Here is a 17,170-nt window from a genome sequence, read left to right on the forward strand (position 1 = left end):
CTAACCATTGCTCTAAACTAAATTACAAGACTTGTCAAATCATTTCGAATCTGGATTTGCCATGAAATTGCTTGCTCAAACTCTAATTTTGCACTTGAATGAAGATCTTTTAGGAATAGAAACCTTTGCATTCACAACACCATTCTTGACTTTAATCAGAATCTTTCAAAAACATAAATTTAAAACTATTACTATGAAAATAATCATAAAGAAGATAAATATTCATTTCATAATTCCTTTTATGATTTGATCCCTTCTTCGACCATACCCTTGGATTTGGGATAAATCTAAGTGACAAAGTGTGTTAGTAAGACATGACTTATGCAAATGCAAATATTTTAAAAATTTAAAAGAAGGGTAAAAATTAAAAATGCAGAAATTAAAAGAAAAAAATAGATAAAATCCATCTTCTCACTCGATCTGGTTTTACCCTTCTAACGCATAGATCGATACAAACGAGAAGTTATGCGTTCTGAATGCACCTAAGGATTTCATTGGGCCCTAGATCAAGCCGAGTGGATGGGAGATCTTTCGAGCATATTGACAACCATTATTGCGTAGGCGTCCGTACTCATTTTTCTATCTCCACCCTTTATTCATGTTTTTGTATTTTCTGAATTTTTTTTTGTATTTTTGTATTTTTGTATTTTTTTTTTGTGTTTTTTCTTGCATTTTTGGGAAAGCAAATAAAATATATACAAATGCAAAGTTTGGGTCATGTTCACTATGAATACACACAATTCCTAAATACGTATATCTAGAAATTATCCTTAGACTTCATCAAATTATCGGGGTCAAAACTTAAAAAGAGTGTAATTTGAAATGCTTTCAATTTTATAAAAATTCTCACATGTAACAATTCTAATAGAGTAGGGTTCAAATGCCTCCATTTTTTGTGCCTCTACCGTGCCTCCATTTTTCAAAACTTTAATAATTCAAAATTTAAAAACTAAAAGTCAAAATGAAACCGTTGGATATGATCTACATCATTTTATCTATGCACATGTAAAAAAATTATAACATTTCAATTTTATTTGGATTGTCATCAAGAGCTTGTAAAAAACGTACTAATGTGGATAATTTCTAGACGTTGATTTTTGAACTTATTGATTCACATAAAAATAAAATTGAAATGTGATATTTTTTTATGAGCACAGAGAGAAAATAGCATAGATCACATATAATGGTTTTATTTCAAGTTTAAGTTTTAAATTTTAAGTTATTAAAGTTTTAAAAAATTGAGACATGGTGGAGGCACAAAAAATGGAGGCATTTGAACCCTCCTCATTCTAATAAATCTATTTTTGTAATTTTCTTTTCAATATAAAAATATGTTGTTAGCCTTAGTCTTTCGTATTCTAAAAAGATCATTCAAATGAGGTAAAATGTAAAGTGAAATCAATAGAGCAAGAGAAGCAATGACATGATAAAATATCCATTTCTAATATATTTAACAATCCTAATTTACCTTCTAGGATGCTTTACTCCTACATGACCTAATGCAATAAGATTCTAAGTGCAATGCATGCTAGATAAAAATCCTAGTTCGTCCTCCTAGAATTCACGGTGATTCTAGTTGAAACTAGGTAAAACTTCTAGCGACTCGATAAATAAATATGACCTAAATGCCTAGATGGGTACAATGCAAGTCTTTCCCTCCCCCAAGCTTGAATGTTGTACCAACATGGCACAATCACTCAAGTAAAGAAAGAGAAAATAAAATAAAATAAAAACTAAACAACTCAAATCAAAGAAAAGAAAAGAAAAGTAAAGTACAACCTCTACTCATCACGTCTAGGTGGCTGCGGTGGACACTTATAGAGTCGTGCGTACCAGTCATTGTTGAAGAGACATGCTCTTGGGTAGTTGAACCTCATGGTATTATCAATATGATCAACATACCTTTCATTAGTAAGGTGTTCGAGCCTCTCTACTTGATCACGTATGGTACCAGCTCTTTTTACGGTTGCTTGTACGTTTCTCCTCAGCTGGTTTAATCCTTGGGCCATATCTATTGACAGTCCGGATATTTACCTCGACAGATTGTCAACAACTTGTCGATAAGGGTTTCCGGCCAGCTGGGGTATAGCGTGCGGTTGGGGCAAAACCGCATGATGGTCAGGCCAGGGGGCCCAGCCTTCGGCAGGAATTGGTTCTTGATATTCCCAACCCGCGTGTATTTCTTATCTATCCGCATGCGGTTCCTGTTGTTACTGTTTAGCTTCTCCTCCTTCCCTTGTGCGTACAACTATCCAACTTTCCTCGGATAGGAAATCTAGTGGTTCTAAGGGCAAGACAGTGAGCACTCTTCTATTGATAACATGCCAAGGATTACTTCCTCGCCCGAGTACCCTCATGTTTTTTAGCTCTTGAATGTTCATAGGCTGGGTGTTAGCACCTATAGCATAATATTTGATGGATTCACTGAACTTCCATGCGAGTAGGTGTACCAGTCCGCCATACCCGAGCACTCCATTGTCTCGGGGGTTATGGGTGGTCCAGGAGATGCTACCTGCTAAGTAGTCTCCTATGTCGGGGATCCCTTCGGACCTGTTACCTGCCTCGTAAAGGGCATAATGAAGAAGCTCTATTTCTGTGTTGCTAACCGCGAAATTGGTATGCCCTTTAGCAAATATTGTGTTTAACATTGCTCGGTACAGGTATTTCAGGAGGAGATGCCTTATCATATTCCCTCATTTCATTTCTCCTCCCTGATGATCAGTAATATGGGCCCACGTTTCTTAAGATTCCTGGTGGCTGCCAAGATACCTCGTGTTTGCCCTAAAACCGAGCACTGTGTTGAAGGCTTCAATGGTCATCCGGTATTCTTACCTGGTGATCCGGAATTTGACCACATTATCCTCGAACCTGAAAGAGGAGGGAAAGTTGAGAGTTGGTTCTTTGTATACCTTGCAGTGTCGAAGCTCATCAAGCAATTGGTATACTCCAAGGGCAGTGGCAATCTCCACGAACTGATCATATATCCCAAGTGTCGCCATAGTGTAAGGACAAATCACTCTTACCTCGCCCAAGCCTCTCATTTCCAGTTCTTCATAGTGGGAGGTTGCCTCAGAAGTGGGCCTAGGTGCCCTGGATGATTCGCCCCATTCCCTTATAGCCAGCACACTGCTAGATGCCCATTGTTGCCGACTGATGGGGGTGTCATTCTCGGGTTGGGTAGAATTTCCTGAATCTGAGGTTACTGGGATGAACCTTCCTGGGGAAGTTGAGAGCCTGGGTGTAGTCCCAGGAGGAGCTCCGACCCTTCTGTGTCTTCTTGATCTCTCGTAGAATCGAGGATTGCCCTGATTCGGGTTGTCCATTTCACTAGCACCTGGAGTGGAAGAAACATGTGTGATTTGGAAAGGGTATTAGTTGAAGGCTGTGCAGTTTAGTAGAACCGAGTGCGACTGGGAAGATGGAGGTTCAGAAGTAGTATGCGGTTTGGGCTTATATCGCACATGATTTCAGAGTTTTTCTTTCTTTTTGTACTAGTGATACCAGTCCAAACTATAGTGACAAATGAATAATTCGGGTTCGGTTCGGCGAGGTGAAAAATTCGTGATTCGGGTATAATTCGGGTATAATTCGAAAATAATTCGGTACAACAAAAAAAAAACCCCTCAAAAAAAGTCCCTCAAAAAATAAATTTTATACAAATAAATAAAAGGTTATGCACATTAATGGACACAAACTTAATAACAATAGAATATCCCACCTTGATATTAACAATTTGCATCTTTGCTGCAGTGGACCCCACAGCTGCAAATCCACGTGATATACTCAAAGCCCCATACGAAATTATTTCCTCTCTCCCGCGCGAAATCGCGACGAATTGTTTCAAAAGAAACGCAAATTAAACATAAAATCCGTATAATTCGCGAATAAATCACGTATAATTCGTTTAATTCGCGAATTGTCGTTTAATCTGCTGTTCGGTTCGTCGATGACTCAGATCTGAATTATTCGCGAATAATTCGCAAACCTTGTCACTATGGTCCAAACAACTCCCAAATCACGGAAATAAAACCCTTTTTTTTATTGATTTTGAGTTTTTGAAGGTTTTGAGGGTTTTACCTTGAAGATTTCGAGAAGAGGGGTGTAGGGCTAGTGCTCGGGTTAAGGAGAATGAAGAGAAAGAGAGATGGCGACTGAGAAAAAAATGGCGCAGGGATGGCGACGGCAGGGAAGCGACAGCGAAGGCAGGGAAGCGACAGCGAAGGCAGAGAGGAGAAAGAAAGAGTGAGAGTAGAGGAAGAGAAAGAGATAGAAAAGAAAGGTGGTGAAAAATGGGTAGTTGTAGGGTTTGAAATGGTGCAACGAAACGACGCGAGAATTCAAAGAGTCAAAAACCCTAAACGAGTCCGTTATCAGGTCAGATCCGCGTGCGGTTCAGGCCTAAAATGCATGCAATTTCGTTTCTAGATCTGAGTCATTCGTTTGGGTATGGGTCAATCATATACGGTTGAGGGGTTAACCATGTGCGGTTTGTAGGGTAGCATGCGGTTGGGTGGTTATCCGCATGCGGTTCACCTGGTCTTCTCTCGTCTTTAATGGGATTGGTTCTCCTCCCTTCTGAGTTTTTGGTTGTACAATTGTAAATTTCATGAGTTATTTGTTAGAAGGACTCGATTAAAAGGAAAAGTAAAAAGAAAATTGTTCTTGGGTTGCCTCCCAGGCATCGCTTCTTTCAAGTGTCTCTAAACTCTATTCTTTATTTTATTATTTATTAATTTAGTTTCGAACCAAGTTATTGTAATTTCCGCCAAGAATAACTATAAGACACACTAGGGACTTATAACTTAGATTAAAAGTTTAAAAAGACTTTATTTCCCCCCCCCCCCCCCCCTATGTGTCTTTGGGACCAACAAGTGGTATCAAAGCAAGAATATCAAATTAAGATACACTTAATCTGTTTATTATATTAGATCCTATAATGGCACTAATCAATCATGTTAGAAATCCAACCAAATTAACGAAATCTACCAAGAACTTTAGCCATTGGAAGAGACAAATAATAAACTATCTAAATGTAATTGATATTTGGGATATTGTTGCAACTGGATATACTCCTACTGCCAAAGAAAATTTCACTGAATTGACAAATGAATCTAAAGCAAATAAGAGAGTAAACGATAATGCCATAAATATTATCTATAGTTCTATAGATGAATTTTTATCAGTCATCTTTGGTGATATGACCATTGCCAAGGATATGTGGGATGTTATTGTATACAAATTCGAGGATAATGTCCAGATAAAACAAACAAAACTCACTGGTCTTGAAACTAAATTTAAAACCTTTGATATAGGAGAAAATGAATCAATTGAGAATATGTACAATAAGATGTTACAAACATAGTAACAAGGTACGGTACCGAACAGCGAACTATTCGGTTGACCGAACCTTTGACCGAATAAAACGCATATTTTACGGATAAAACATGAATTTTACGAATTATTCGCATTTTTAACGAAATATTCGCAATATTTAAATAAATTTTTTTTTGGACAAATGCCCAGTGCCAAGTAAGCCACGAGTCAATCTCCATGATGATTCACTGACTCTGTCCAAGAGTGCAGATCTCTCCTGCCCCTTAACCCTCTTATATAAAGAACTCAAGAGCTGTACGCGCCTTTTGTTTTGCTTGTGGGACTTGGCAAGAGTAAAAAACCGGATATAATGGTTTGCTTGTCAGCGCCTTTTGTCAGCACCTCTTTTGTTTTGCTTGTAGGCATGAGGCCTTTTTCTTTCTTTAGGCCTAATTCTTTGCATTAGGATTTAATGGTGTTTTGCTTAGGCCCAAAACGAATTATTTATAGTAACAATTCGGATCTATCCTGCTCAGGCCCAAAATGAACCAAATAATCTTAATTTTTTTTTTTCAACTTTAATATTTTAGTATATTATTTGGTGTGTACAAAAACGAATTATTCTCGAATTATACTGATTTGGTGTTTACAAAAACGAATTATTTTCGAATTATTTCCGAATTATATCCGAATTATACCCTAATCACGAATTTTTGACTCTGCCGAACCTTTCCCGAACTATTAAGGTGTCACTATGGTTACAAATGCAAAATGAATTTGTAGAATTGGAAGAAACTTATTTCTAATAGTAAAATTGTAGGAAATATTTTGTTTGTGATGCTTAGAAAACCAAAATGGGTGTCAATGATAAGCGCTCTTGAAGTTCTTTCGAGAGTACAACATTTCTCTCCAGAAGAGCTTTTTGCACATCTCCGCAGTTGTGAAGAAAAACTCTGTCAATCTGCCAAAATAGAACTCTAACATGATTGATGAAAGTACTAATAGTGGATGTTTACTGTTTGGGATATTTTGGGATATTTTGGCACTTTATAATCTGCCAAAATAGAACTCTAACATGATTGAGGCGTGTCACACTTTATGGCATTTGGTTCAACATCACATTATAATGGAATCCGTACATGTAAAATTTGATGAAAGTACTAATAAAGTGACCGAGGAAGGAAATGATTTTGTAGGTATTGAAGACCTACAAAATCAAGATAATGAGGACACAAATGCAAACAAGCAAACCCCAAGTTAATGCAACAAATGATGTATCCACTTATGAACCTCGACCCATACACATCTTCACAAATGAGGAGGATCATGCAGACTCTCCATCTCTTGAGCAACATACTAATGAAGAAAACACTTCTCCTATAAAGCCTCAAGAGACTCAAGAAGACATATCAAATATCCGAAAATCTAAGGAAAGTTCCTTCTCATACTCTTACTAATGTCATAGGTAACCCTAGAGAAAGTGTTAGGACTAGATCAGGATTACACCAATTTTTTACCACAATTCATTTTCTGTCTTGTAAGTCGGTTACTAGCCACAATTTTTAAATAATGGTCAAAAAAATTGACTTTTCTTCTTTCAATTAAAAATCAAAGTTTGAGCTTACTAAGATTAGTTCCAACACTTTAAGGTTTCTTTAGCAACACATTGCTAAGCCTGCCTCCCTCCCTCCCTCCCTCAAGGGTGGAGACTGGATGTATATCCTACCTCGTATTTTGCTGATGCATGTTGCTATAAAAAGCCATGGATGTTATTTTATATTATAGTTATACAATCACAAAAATGATTGTAATTAATATAAAACTCAAAATATTTAGTCGATATTACTTCACCAGATCAAAGAAAACATTATAAAGCTGGAGACTGGAGTCGTGATCCTCTCAGTCACCTTCTGTTGCATTTCAATTGAAGCCCTTTAGTGACAGTACTTGCAGTGTTTTTTAAGAAGTTGAAACTGTACTAAGTTGACCCAAGAGAAGATTTTAAACTTCTGACAATTTCATTGTCAAACTCATCTACTTCACGGGATGTGTGTACATACAAATTTTGAAAGCTTCGAATTCATTTAATACAAAGTTAGCGCCTACTGCTTCCATCCTATGACAATAAGGCACGTGTTGGACAAGAATAAGGACGTCAGAAAACCAACTGGTTCTTTGTTGAGCTGCCTGCCGATTCTCTTTAGGGCTTATCAATACCAATAATATAAATCCTTTATAAACAAATATCTACCCGGGCTAATTTAGCAGTGAAGAGAAAGAAAAAGAGGTGGAGCGAATAGAAAGAAAGGAGATGGATCAATATAATTTCTAAAAAATTAAATAAAAATAAAATAAATAAAAGAGGATGGAACTGACTAAATTATTCATTTACCCCAATTAATTACAAATAAACACTCTTTCTTTAAAGAGAGACACTTTTCAACAAAATAAATAAAATAAAGCTTCAATGATCTAAAGGGCAGGCTGATCGTCGTCTTTATTATTAATTTGAGGAGAGAACTGACTAGACTGTGGTGAGAACCCCGGTGCAGTCGGTGAATAACTTCCACTTGGGCTGTTTTTCATTTTAAATTAAAAAAAATATATATCAGTATTATAGTATTACTACTAACAACTTATAATAGGGCCCAAAAAGGTTCCCAAACACCCAGATGTAAAAGGAAAATATATGTATATAAAGGGTCAATACTGCAGCCTGCAAGGGGTTAGCATCATTAATATATAAAGCCACCATAATACAACTCCTGACGAACACACAAAATAAGAGACAAAAGGACAACCAATTAGCACGAAGAAAGCAAGTGAAAAATCAGCAATTAACAAGCATAGTACTGGTACTTGGTGGTGCATCATAATGAAATTTCTTAGCTAACAGATGTATAGAAGAGATTTTACCTGTACTGCGGAGAGGTGGGGCTGTAGTCAGGATTTGACCCACCAGCGTTGTACGGGCTGAAAAAAGTTGGAACAATAATTCAGGAACAATGTACAGACTAATGGAATGTTGAACAGAGCCAGTAAAGGAAATATTAGGGTCTCAACCTTGTTGGGCTGTATGTCGGGCTCGGCTGAGAATACGATGGTGATGTTGGAGAGTAAGTTGGCGAAGTAGGACTGCACAAAATAAAAAAATTAAAAGAAATTATTCTTCCAATTATAAAACCAGAATTGTCAAACAAGTACCAATGTGAAAACTAAGATTTAAAGTTCAGCAGTAGGCACCTATAATTGGGGGAAGCTCGCGGACTTGTGGGAGAATATGCAAGTGATGGTGGGTTATAGCTAGGGGAGGTTGGACTATACCCGGGCGATGTCGGGCTGTACGCCGGTGAAGTTGGGCTGTAACTAGGACTCGTTGGACTGTAACTTGGGCTTGTAGGGCTGTAACTGGGGCTTGTTGGACTATAGCTCGGGCTTGTTGGTGAGTACGATGGTGAAGTGGGTGAGTAGCTCGGTGAAGTCGGTGAGTATGATGGTGATGTGGGGGAGTATGAAGGCGAAGTCGGCGAGTACGCCGGAGATGTTGGGGAGTACGCTGGCGATGTCGGGGAGTACACCGGTGAGGTGGGAGAATAACTTGGCGACGTTGGGCTGTAACTAGGGCTTGTGGGGCTATAACTGGGAGAAGTGGGGCTATAGCTTGGAGAAGTAGGGCTATAGCTTGGAGAAGTGGGGCTGTATGAAGGACTAGTAGGAGAATATGCCGGGCTAGTAGGGGAATAGCCAGGTGAGCTAGGGCTGTAGGTTGGCGATGTGGGACTGTACCCTGGGGATGTGGGACTGTATCCGGGAGAAGTCGGGCTGTACCCAGGGGAAGTCGGGCTATACCCGGGTGAGCTCGGGCTGTACCCAGGCGAGCTCGGGCTGTATCCTGGTGATGCACCCGGAGAAAATGCCATGCCCCCAACGTATGGTGAGAACTGTGCATCAGTGATTGGTGAAGACCTTATATTTGGACTTAAGAGATAGCTTGGTGACATCATCCCCTCGTGGTATGGCGTGCCAGTTATAGGGGACCGGGCTGGGGTCATGCCATAGTCTAGCTCAGCAAAGCTCGGTAGGTTCAGTTCTATTGCTTTCTGGAGCATTTCAGCGTTCAAATACAGGGAACAACTGCCAGTACCGATCGGTGCCAACTGGCCCAGCATGATGTTTTCAGTGACGCCACGTAGGCGGTCAGGTTCGGCATACACTGCCGCATCAAGCAAAATATCAACAGTCTCCTCAAATGAGCACCGCATAAGTGGGCCAGTATCATTCCTGTTGATACCATGCCGAGTGATCGCCATCAAGTGGCCCCGATATGTCATGGTGTCACACAAAATTGCCAGGTGCCGGTAGTTCACATAAGATCCGTCAAATGAAATAACCACTCTCAGCTCGTCCAACAGAGACCGTCGAACTGCCTCGATACCAAGCACCTCTATCACTTCTATCAAGTGGTTGCTAGTGGTACGGGTCGGATCTACATCCTCATGACACATCACCGCCAATAAGTTAACCCCCTCAGTATCAAGCATCCACTCTTGACCTGGTTTAAAACCCTCATTTTCATCAAAACGGTTTATCTTACCAGATTTTATAAACACCTTGTTGATATCTGGTATGCCCCTGAGTGCCATCTCAGTTAACATATTGCTCTCTATCTTTTTCAAAAACACATCATCCTCGGCCGACTCATCTTGCAACTCCCCTTTAGGTGCCTCGTCATTCATGATGCGTATACGCAAGATAAGCTTATCCGCATTATCATCATTGAATATACACGTCAAATCATCATCGAATTCCTGATTTATTTTCTCTGCAATATCGGCCATGCTGAGTTTCTTATCAACCATCATCTCACGGTTGAGTTCGATACGCAGCAGCCATGGAGAGATCTTCTCAGGGGCAATATCCTCATCTGGCATCTCATAGTATGACTTCACGAACTCCACATCCTCCTCAATAATTGTGCTAAGTGGGTCTGGGTCATACCAGACCTCTGTTGCATGGGTTACGCTCCGGAGTGTGGTATACTCCAGTGCGCACTGCACATTCTTTGCAAGCTCTTTCTTCTTGTTAATCTCTGGCTTGAGGTATACAGAGAGAGACGGAGTTTTAATCTTCTTGGCCACGTTGATAATTTCACGCAGCCGTGGCACGCCAAGTGTCACATTCTTGGCACTCACACCAGCATAATGGAAAGTGTTTAAAGTCATTTGTGTGGCAGGTTCCCCAATTGATTGTGCTGCCACACAACCAATCATCTCTCCCGGAGCAACAAGAGATTGCAAGAATCGAGATTCAATTTCTCCCACAACCCATTCAAAGGCTTCTCTAGTCAAGCGGTACTCACTCAGAACCCGTTTGCTCGAAAAGGTACTGCGGAGTAAGATGTTGAAGAGTAGGGTTGCATTTTTCTGCGCCTCAATGCTCAAAAAATCATCCCCAGGGACCACCTTCAGCCTCTCTTGCAGTTTATCAATAGCCTCCACAATCTCCATAGGGTGCATGTCAGAGGGGCGTCTCATGTCAACCTTGAAAGTCTTTTGTGCATTCCAGATCAGCCGTTTCAAGTTAACAGGCATGGGCCAGGAGTTGTCTCCTGTTGTGGCAATCTCAGTACCAAGCTGGAACCGGTCAGCCTCTAGCTTCTGCACCTCCGCATCAAACACATTTCTGAATTCACGGATAGTTCTCAGATCTTCTACATGCTCCGGAAGCATGTAACTAGGGTTCCAGTTCTCATCATCAAATTCATATTTATAAACATTGTTAAATGCTGATTTCTTCATCTTTAGTGAATCCAGTTTCTGCGACTCAATCCACACTGCATCCATACCATCCTCGCCATACAAAAACTGAATCACATCCCCAAGAGAATTTCTCACTGTGCCATCATACTTGACCATGATATCCTCCATGGCCTTAACAAGCCTCCTCTGAATGTAACCCGTCTCAGAGGTTTTGACAGCAGTATCAATCAAACCCTCGCGACCTCCCATAGCATGAAAGAAGAATTCCTGAGGGGTCAGACCTCGTAAATAAGAGTTTTCAACAAAACCTCGAGACTCAGGACCTAGATCATCTTTAGTGAAATGGGGAAGGGTTCGGTCAATGAAACCAAATGGGATACGCTTCCCTTCAACATTCTGTTGTCCAACACAAGCAGTCATCTGGGAGATGTTAATGAAAGACCCTTTCGACCCAGCTGTCACCATGGCCTTTAGGTTGTTGCTTTCAGACAGAGATTTTTGTGCACTAGCACCTGCATCATCGCGAGCCTTATTCAACACCTGACAGGAAAATAGTGTTCACTGTTAGCATGAGAAAATAATAATAAAAAAAAGAGTAAGCCTGAATAACCATATGGAGATTGTTCAGGATGGATTTCACCTTCTACCAAAATTGCTCTCACCGGCTACCATTTGATTTCCAGATTTTTGTTACATGATCAAATATGCCCAACCAGAATAATCAAAACCACCCAACTAGAATGGGATGAAGACAAAAGACTAACCAATAAAATAAATATTTTCTATACATGGGAATCAAACCAGTACATCTCACTTCATGAACCAACCAGGCCAGAACAGTAAACATCTATACAACTCTCCCAATGAAAAACAATCATGATAACCAACGTCTGGCCACACAAAAAGAAGTGTTAACAAATATATATATAATGATAATATAAGATATTCACCTGGTTAACCCTGTTCTCAAAAGAGTCCATCATGGTGCGACCTGGTTCAGGCTCAAGATTCTTGTCATGCGCTTGCTTGATCAGTTCCTTCACATCATTTTTTGCCTTCGAAATAGTTTCGTTAATCTTTTCCATGGTGGCTGCATCAGCAATCGTGTCACCAATGCCAATGCTGAATCCTTGCTGTAACAACCAGTAATTTACCAGCCATTGAACATGTCCCAGGAACTTGCGAGCTGCATCAGGTCCCACCTCTTCCCTGGAAAAAAACAACAATTGAACTTGTTTTCATTAAATGTCCTAATTAACGAAATAACAAAGCAAATTGATCCATTCACCTAGCAAATACAATACAAGGATCAATGGTACAGTAGAAACTAATGGCATGATATTGGAACAAATTGGCATTATTTTGTTGTAGGTAGGTAGGTAGGTACAAAAAGATAAAAAGGTTGCTGAGATGCTAACCATATCACATGAATAAGACTGCCACCAGCAGTTCCAAGGGTTTTTTTGCAAAGTGTCCCTGAAAGAAGTTCCCCCTTCTCTATACGCACAAGTGTATCACCAGGGGTGATAAAACCCGTCTCTGCCTCACTATGCCATGCAGCCATACGTATCAAATTTATTTGTTTCGGTATAATCAGGTTGAAAACTTGTTTCCCAGTCCACAGAGGCCTTGGTTTCAGAATGGCCGGTGCAGGTACTTTTCCATCAAAGTCCTCCCACCACATGAGAATATTCATGAAGACATCCTACCAAAACGAAATATAAATTGAAAATTTTCAGAAATAACATATTTGGTTAAAGAAAAAGAAAAAAATGTAAGCAATTAGTAAGCCCTCTTGGGTGCATATACAGTAAACCTAAAAATTGCATCAAGAAGCTGAGAATATCAAGACAAATACCTTCTCAATAAATGTATCCCTCTTGGTGATCTTACGGCATCCAAGCAGTGTATCCTGCACGATACCCATAACGGGTCGATTTGACTGGGGGGAGACAATGCATTTGGGCACCATCATGAGCTCAAGCACCTCCGCGCGAGTCTCAAATGACTGGGGGACATGCATATTCATTTCGTCCCCATCAAAATCTGCATTGTATGGGGATGTGACAGAGAGATTAAGGCGGAAGGTGGAGTATGGCATGATCTTAATGCGATGGCCCATGATTGACATCTTGTGCAGGCTGGGCTGTCGATTGAATAGTACAAAGTCACCGTCATTTAAGTGCCGCTCAACCTGAACAAAACATTATTAGATAACAATTTGTTTTAGGAAATTTTTTGAATCTCAGCAATTTAGCTTTAGAAAGATGTACTAAACAACAGGCATCTGCACTGCATCCCTTTCTCCTACTGGTAATTTCTCAAACTCTCAAAGCCTTAATGTTGCAAGTAGCGACCAAATCCATGCCAAATGTTCAGCCTTTCGTATAATCATGTGTTTATATTTCTCTCCTCTCTTCTATACTCCTCTATAATGGATCAGATATATTACTAATTTTCCAGGGATGTTTAGTCAAACTCCCTCAAAACTAGCCTTCCCTAAAATGCATAGACAAAAATGCAAAAAAAAAAGGGGGGCTTAATTCTTTATGAAGTGAAAACCAACCTTGTAACCAAGCTCCAAATGTTGGTCACTACTCTTCTTCAAGTACCGAAGATCAAGTCTCTGACCGTCTTCTCTAATAATGTACTTCGCACCAGTCTTACCAGGTGGTGGGTGGGGTCCATATTCCACCAGCTCTTTCAGCCTGAAGGAAAATAACAGTGGGAGCATTACATGAGGATGTTGTTATAGTCCAGATTTGAAGTTTCAGCTACATCATCACATGCATGCATATCTAACCTTTCAATATTATATGGGGTGACAGTTTCTGGATAGGTCAAATTGAGAGCAATACTCCATGGGACACCCAATTGGTCAATGTTAATGGTGGGGTCAGGCGTGATAACAGTACGAGCTGAGAAGTCAACCCTCTTGCCCATTAAATTGCCCCTGATCCGACCTTCTTTTGCCTTGAGACGGCTGCATATTGATTTAATTGGCCTCCCAGATCTTTGAGTTGCCTGAACAAGCAAAAATAAGAGAACCAAGTACACCACAAATTAGATGCATTTCATGAACTCAAAAAGAATATTTCTTCAGTCAGCAATTACTAACCCTGGGTTGTCCAGGCAGCTCATTGTCAAAGTAGGTAGCAATATGAAATTGGAGTAATTGAGCAAATTCAGTAATTATGTGCGCTGGTGCGCCATTTCTCTCTTGCTTCCTCAAGTTCTCATTATGCCGTATAATCATGGCAAGCTGATGTGTCAGATCATCCTGCTCAAGCATAGATAACCCATTTTGATCAGCCAACATATACATGAAAAAGATCGATATCATTTTTTTTCTACTTGGTCAAAAATAATTTTACCTCACTCCTAGCAGAGGTGTCCATCATAACAGAAGGCCTAACAGGGGGAGGAGGGATAGGGAGCACTTGAAGTATCATCCAATCCGGCCGGGCATATTTTGGATTCAGACCCAATAAGAGGCAATCCTCGTCGCTTATGCGCTTCAGTACATTCAGAACCTGTTTTAACAAAAGAATTAGATGCATAGTTGGTTATTACTTCTCTTTGGAAATACAAATTGTTTATTAATCAGTCAATCTTGGTAGAATTTTAACATACCTCATTAGAATTTTGTTAAATTCATTTCAGCTTAAAAGATAAAAGTAGATATGGAAGCAAGAAAGAATGAAAAAACATAGGAAAGAAAAAAAGGTCATGTTAATGACGGGATAGTATGTATCAGTTCCAAATATTTAATTGGAAAACCCCTGGTTATAGTTCTCCACCTTATTGCCAATAATTACATTTCAAAACCCCCTGGTTGTAGTTCTCCACAGTATTGATACTAATTAAATTAGAAAAACATAGATTTTGTTCTTTCGTCAAACCTGTTCCTTTTACCTATAAAACTACATACTAAAATCTGCAGTGATCTTCTCTGTTGAAAACACTACTCAAATTTGATGCAGGTTCTTCTCCTAAAGATATTACTGCCCAAATTAAATTTTGGGCCACAGATGCAAAAGGCATAATTATATGTTATCCTGAGAAAGGACAAGAGTACTTTTTGCTAACTAAATAATATGTTTAAGAGCCGATTAAAATCTGGCACATAATGAACATCAAATCTTAATGGGACCCTACAGTGAAAAGGGTGAAAAGTACCCTATCAGCGGAGAGACTCTGCTTCCTCTCAACCGGCTCAGGAAGCTGCTCGTTCTCATCAGACTTCCTCTTGGGTGCCTTAAACTCAGCCACCATCTTCATGCCATCAACGGTTATATTAGGCTGCTGGGCCCCACAACCACCTCGGCTCTTTTTGACCGGCTCGTCTCCATCCTGCTCTTTTTGTACATCAATATCATCACCACCGGCACATCTCTTCTTGCTCTTGCATGCATCATATATGCGTTTCAGACGGTTCTTGGGATTTCTGATTTTTAGGGCTTGCTTGAAACGTGTGTCATCCTGAAATAGAATGCATTGGTATAAGACCATATTGTGATGTGCTCAGTGTTTTTATCTCTGCAACAAAAAATTGAGATTTTTTGCAATGCTCTTAGTCAATTTTTTTACATCTTGTCAAACCCCATGCCCCCACATTGTTTGGCCTTAGAAGCTAACAAAGCTAAATGGAAAATTGTTCACTTCAAATAAGGTGCATACCTCATCAGCTAGAATCTTGGAGCAGTTAAAGCAGACACAGCGCATTATAGATAGAACTGTCTTTAGGAACCCAACATGGAACATGGGCTTAGCAAGCTCCAAATGACCAAAATGTCCCGGGCACTCCGCCATGTTGGCCATGCAAGTCTCACACTTCATCTTTCGGTCAATGGTGCCAAGTCGAGGGTCACTGAGGCCACCTATTTTAGGCTTCCCCTTTTCCATCGTCTCACCATGTATTATTTCTACCACCGACATTTGTCTCTGCAATTATTTATTTTTTCTTTTTCTTAGAGAAGGTAGAAACCATAAATGAAAAGGAACATGGAAAAAGAATACAGGTTAATGCCAGAATGGGCAAAGTACCAGCTTCCACTTAAGGTCCAAATATTTTAAAATTATATATATTGGAAGTAAAATGCCCACCAGTTTGAACAAAATGCCCTCTCTCTTCTCACATCCCCTCCCTCTCATGCCCGCCAGTTTCAAAAAAGAAAAATGTCCAAAATTCTAAATTTATACGGGGCAAGAGAATTACTATCTCATCGGGGCTTAGAATTCCAAACTGGACCATTTGAACCTTCGCCACCTCAGCTGGCGAGAAAGGAAACCGCAAATCCATGATCGGGGTTCAGAGTTCTGATCCCTAGAAAAGAGAAGGGGAAGGGTTTTTCAAGTTAGGGTTCTTGTAACAGAGCAGCGGAGCGGGGAGTGGAGCAGAAATAGAAAGCGGGGCGGGGTGTATGAGCCTATGAGGTAGAAATAGAAAGGGAAATGTATTTAGACCGACTTAGAGCTGCGAATCAGGCATCCGTTGCTCAAGGCTCAATGCTCCGAATTCACATTTCATCCATCGCTCCGCCGGCCCATCTATTAGGCCTGTTTGTTATGACTATTTTTCTTTTTAAAATATTTTAAATTATACAGTTGTCTTTATTAATAAAAATTATTAATAATGCAATTAAATAATATAACATAAATAATAGCATAATATTACCTATAAATTAGATTGTATAAGAAATAGAAAAACATTTAAAATAGAGAGAAAGAGTATGTGTTAAAAGAATAAACAAATAAAAAAATAAGAACATAAACATTTATATAAAAAATAAACATAAGAAATCGGTGCTTAAAAAAAAAGTCTGGGTTCGAGCTAAGACTAGTTTAGTCCCACAACAGAAAATAAAAATAAAACTGTGATCCTTACGTATAGAATTTGAACTATAAGTTTGTTACGAGAAAAAGAAAGAGAGAGAGAGAGATGAGAAAATAATTGATTGTAAAGGATCGGGTCTCTGCTTCCAATCTCAACCGTTCATTCATTAGAATGCATGAATCTCAAAAGTTTATGTTCAAGTTTCCGTGCACGAATCTCGATGCATTAGAATGCATGAATTTCAAAAGAAGTTAGTTTCTGC

The 17,170-nt window shown here is 39.5% G+C and overlaps 1 protein-coding gene across 1 annotated transcript; it reads right to left on the reverse strand.

Moving 5' to 3' along the window:
* Positions 1–7,660: 7,660 nt before the first annotated feature.
* LOC144572179 (DNA-directed RNA polymerase II subunit RPB1-like) lies at positions 7,661–16,497 on the reverse strand. Its single transcript, XM_078321623.1, has 14 exons — positions 16,291–16,497; positions 15,753–16,016; positions 15,252–15,554; positions 14,447–14,605; positions 14,191–14,352; positions 13,876–14,096; positions 13,639–13,780; positions 12,931–13,266; positions 12,491–12,777; positions 12,023–12,281; positions 8,557–11,612; positions 8,377–8,448; positions 8,230–8,286; positions 7,661–7,888 (listed from the first exon to the last, which is right to left on the reverse strand). Exons 1-14 carry the CDS (start codon positions 16,372–16,374, stop codon positions 7,786–7,788), a joined length of 5,505 nt encoding a protein of 1,834 aa, XP_078177749.1. The 5' UTR covers positions 16,375–16,497; the 3' UTR covers positions 7,661–7,785.
* Positions 16,498–17,170: the final 673 nt, after the last annotated feature.

This window comes from Carex rostrata, chromosome 20, assembly GCF_964058835.1.
Source record: "Carex rostrata chromosome 20, lpCarRost1.2, whole genome shotgun sequence".
Taxonomy (NCBI): domain Eukaryota; kingdom Viridiplantae; phylum Streptophyta; class Magnoliopsida; order Poales; family Cyperaceae; genus Carex; species Carex rostrata.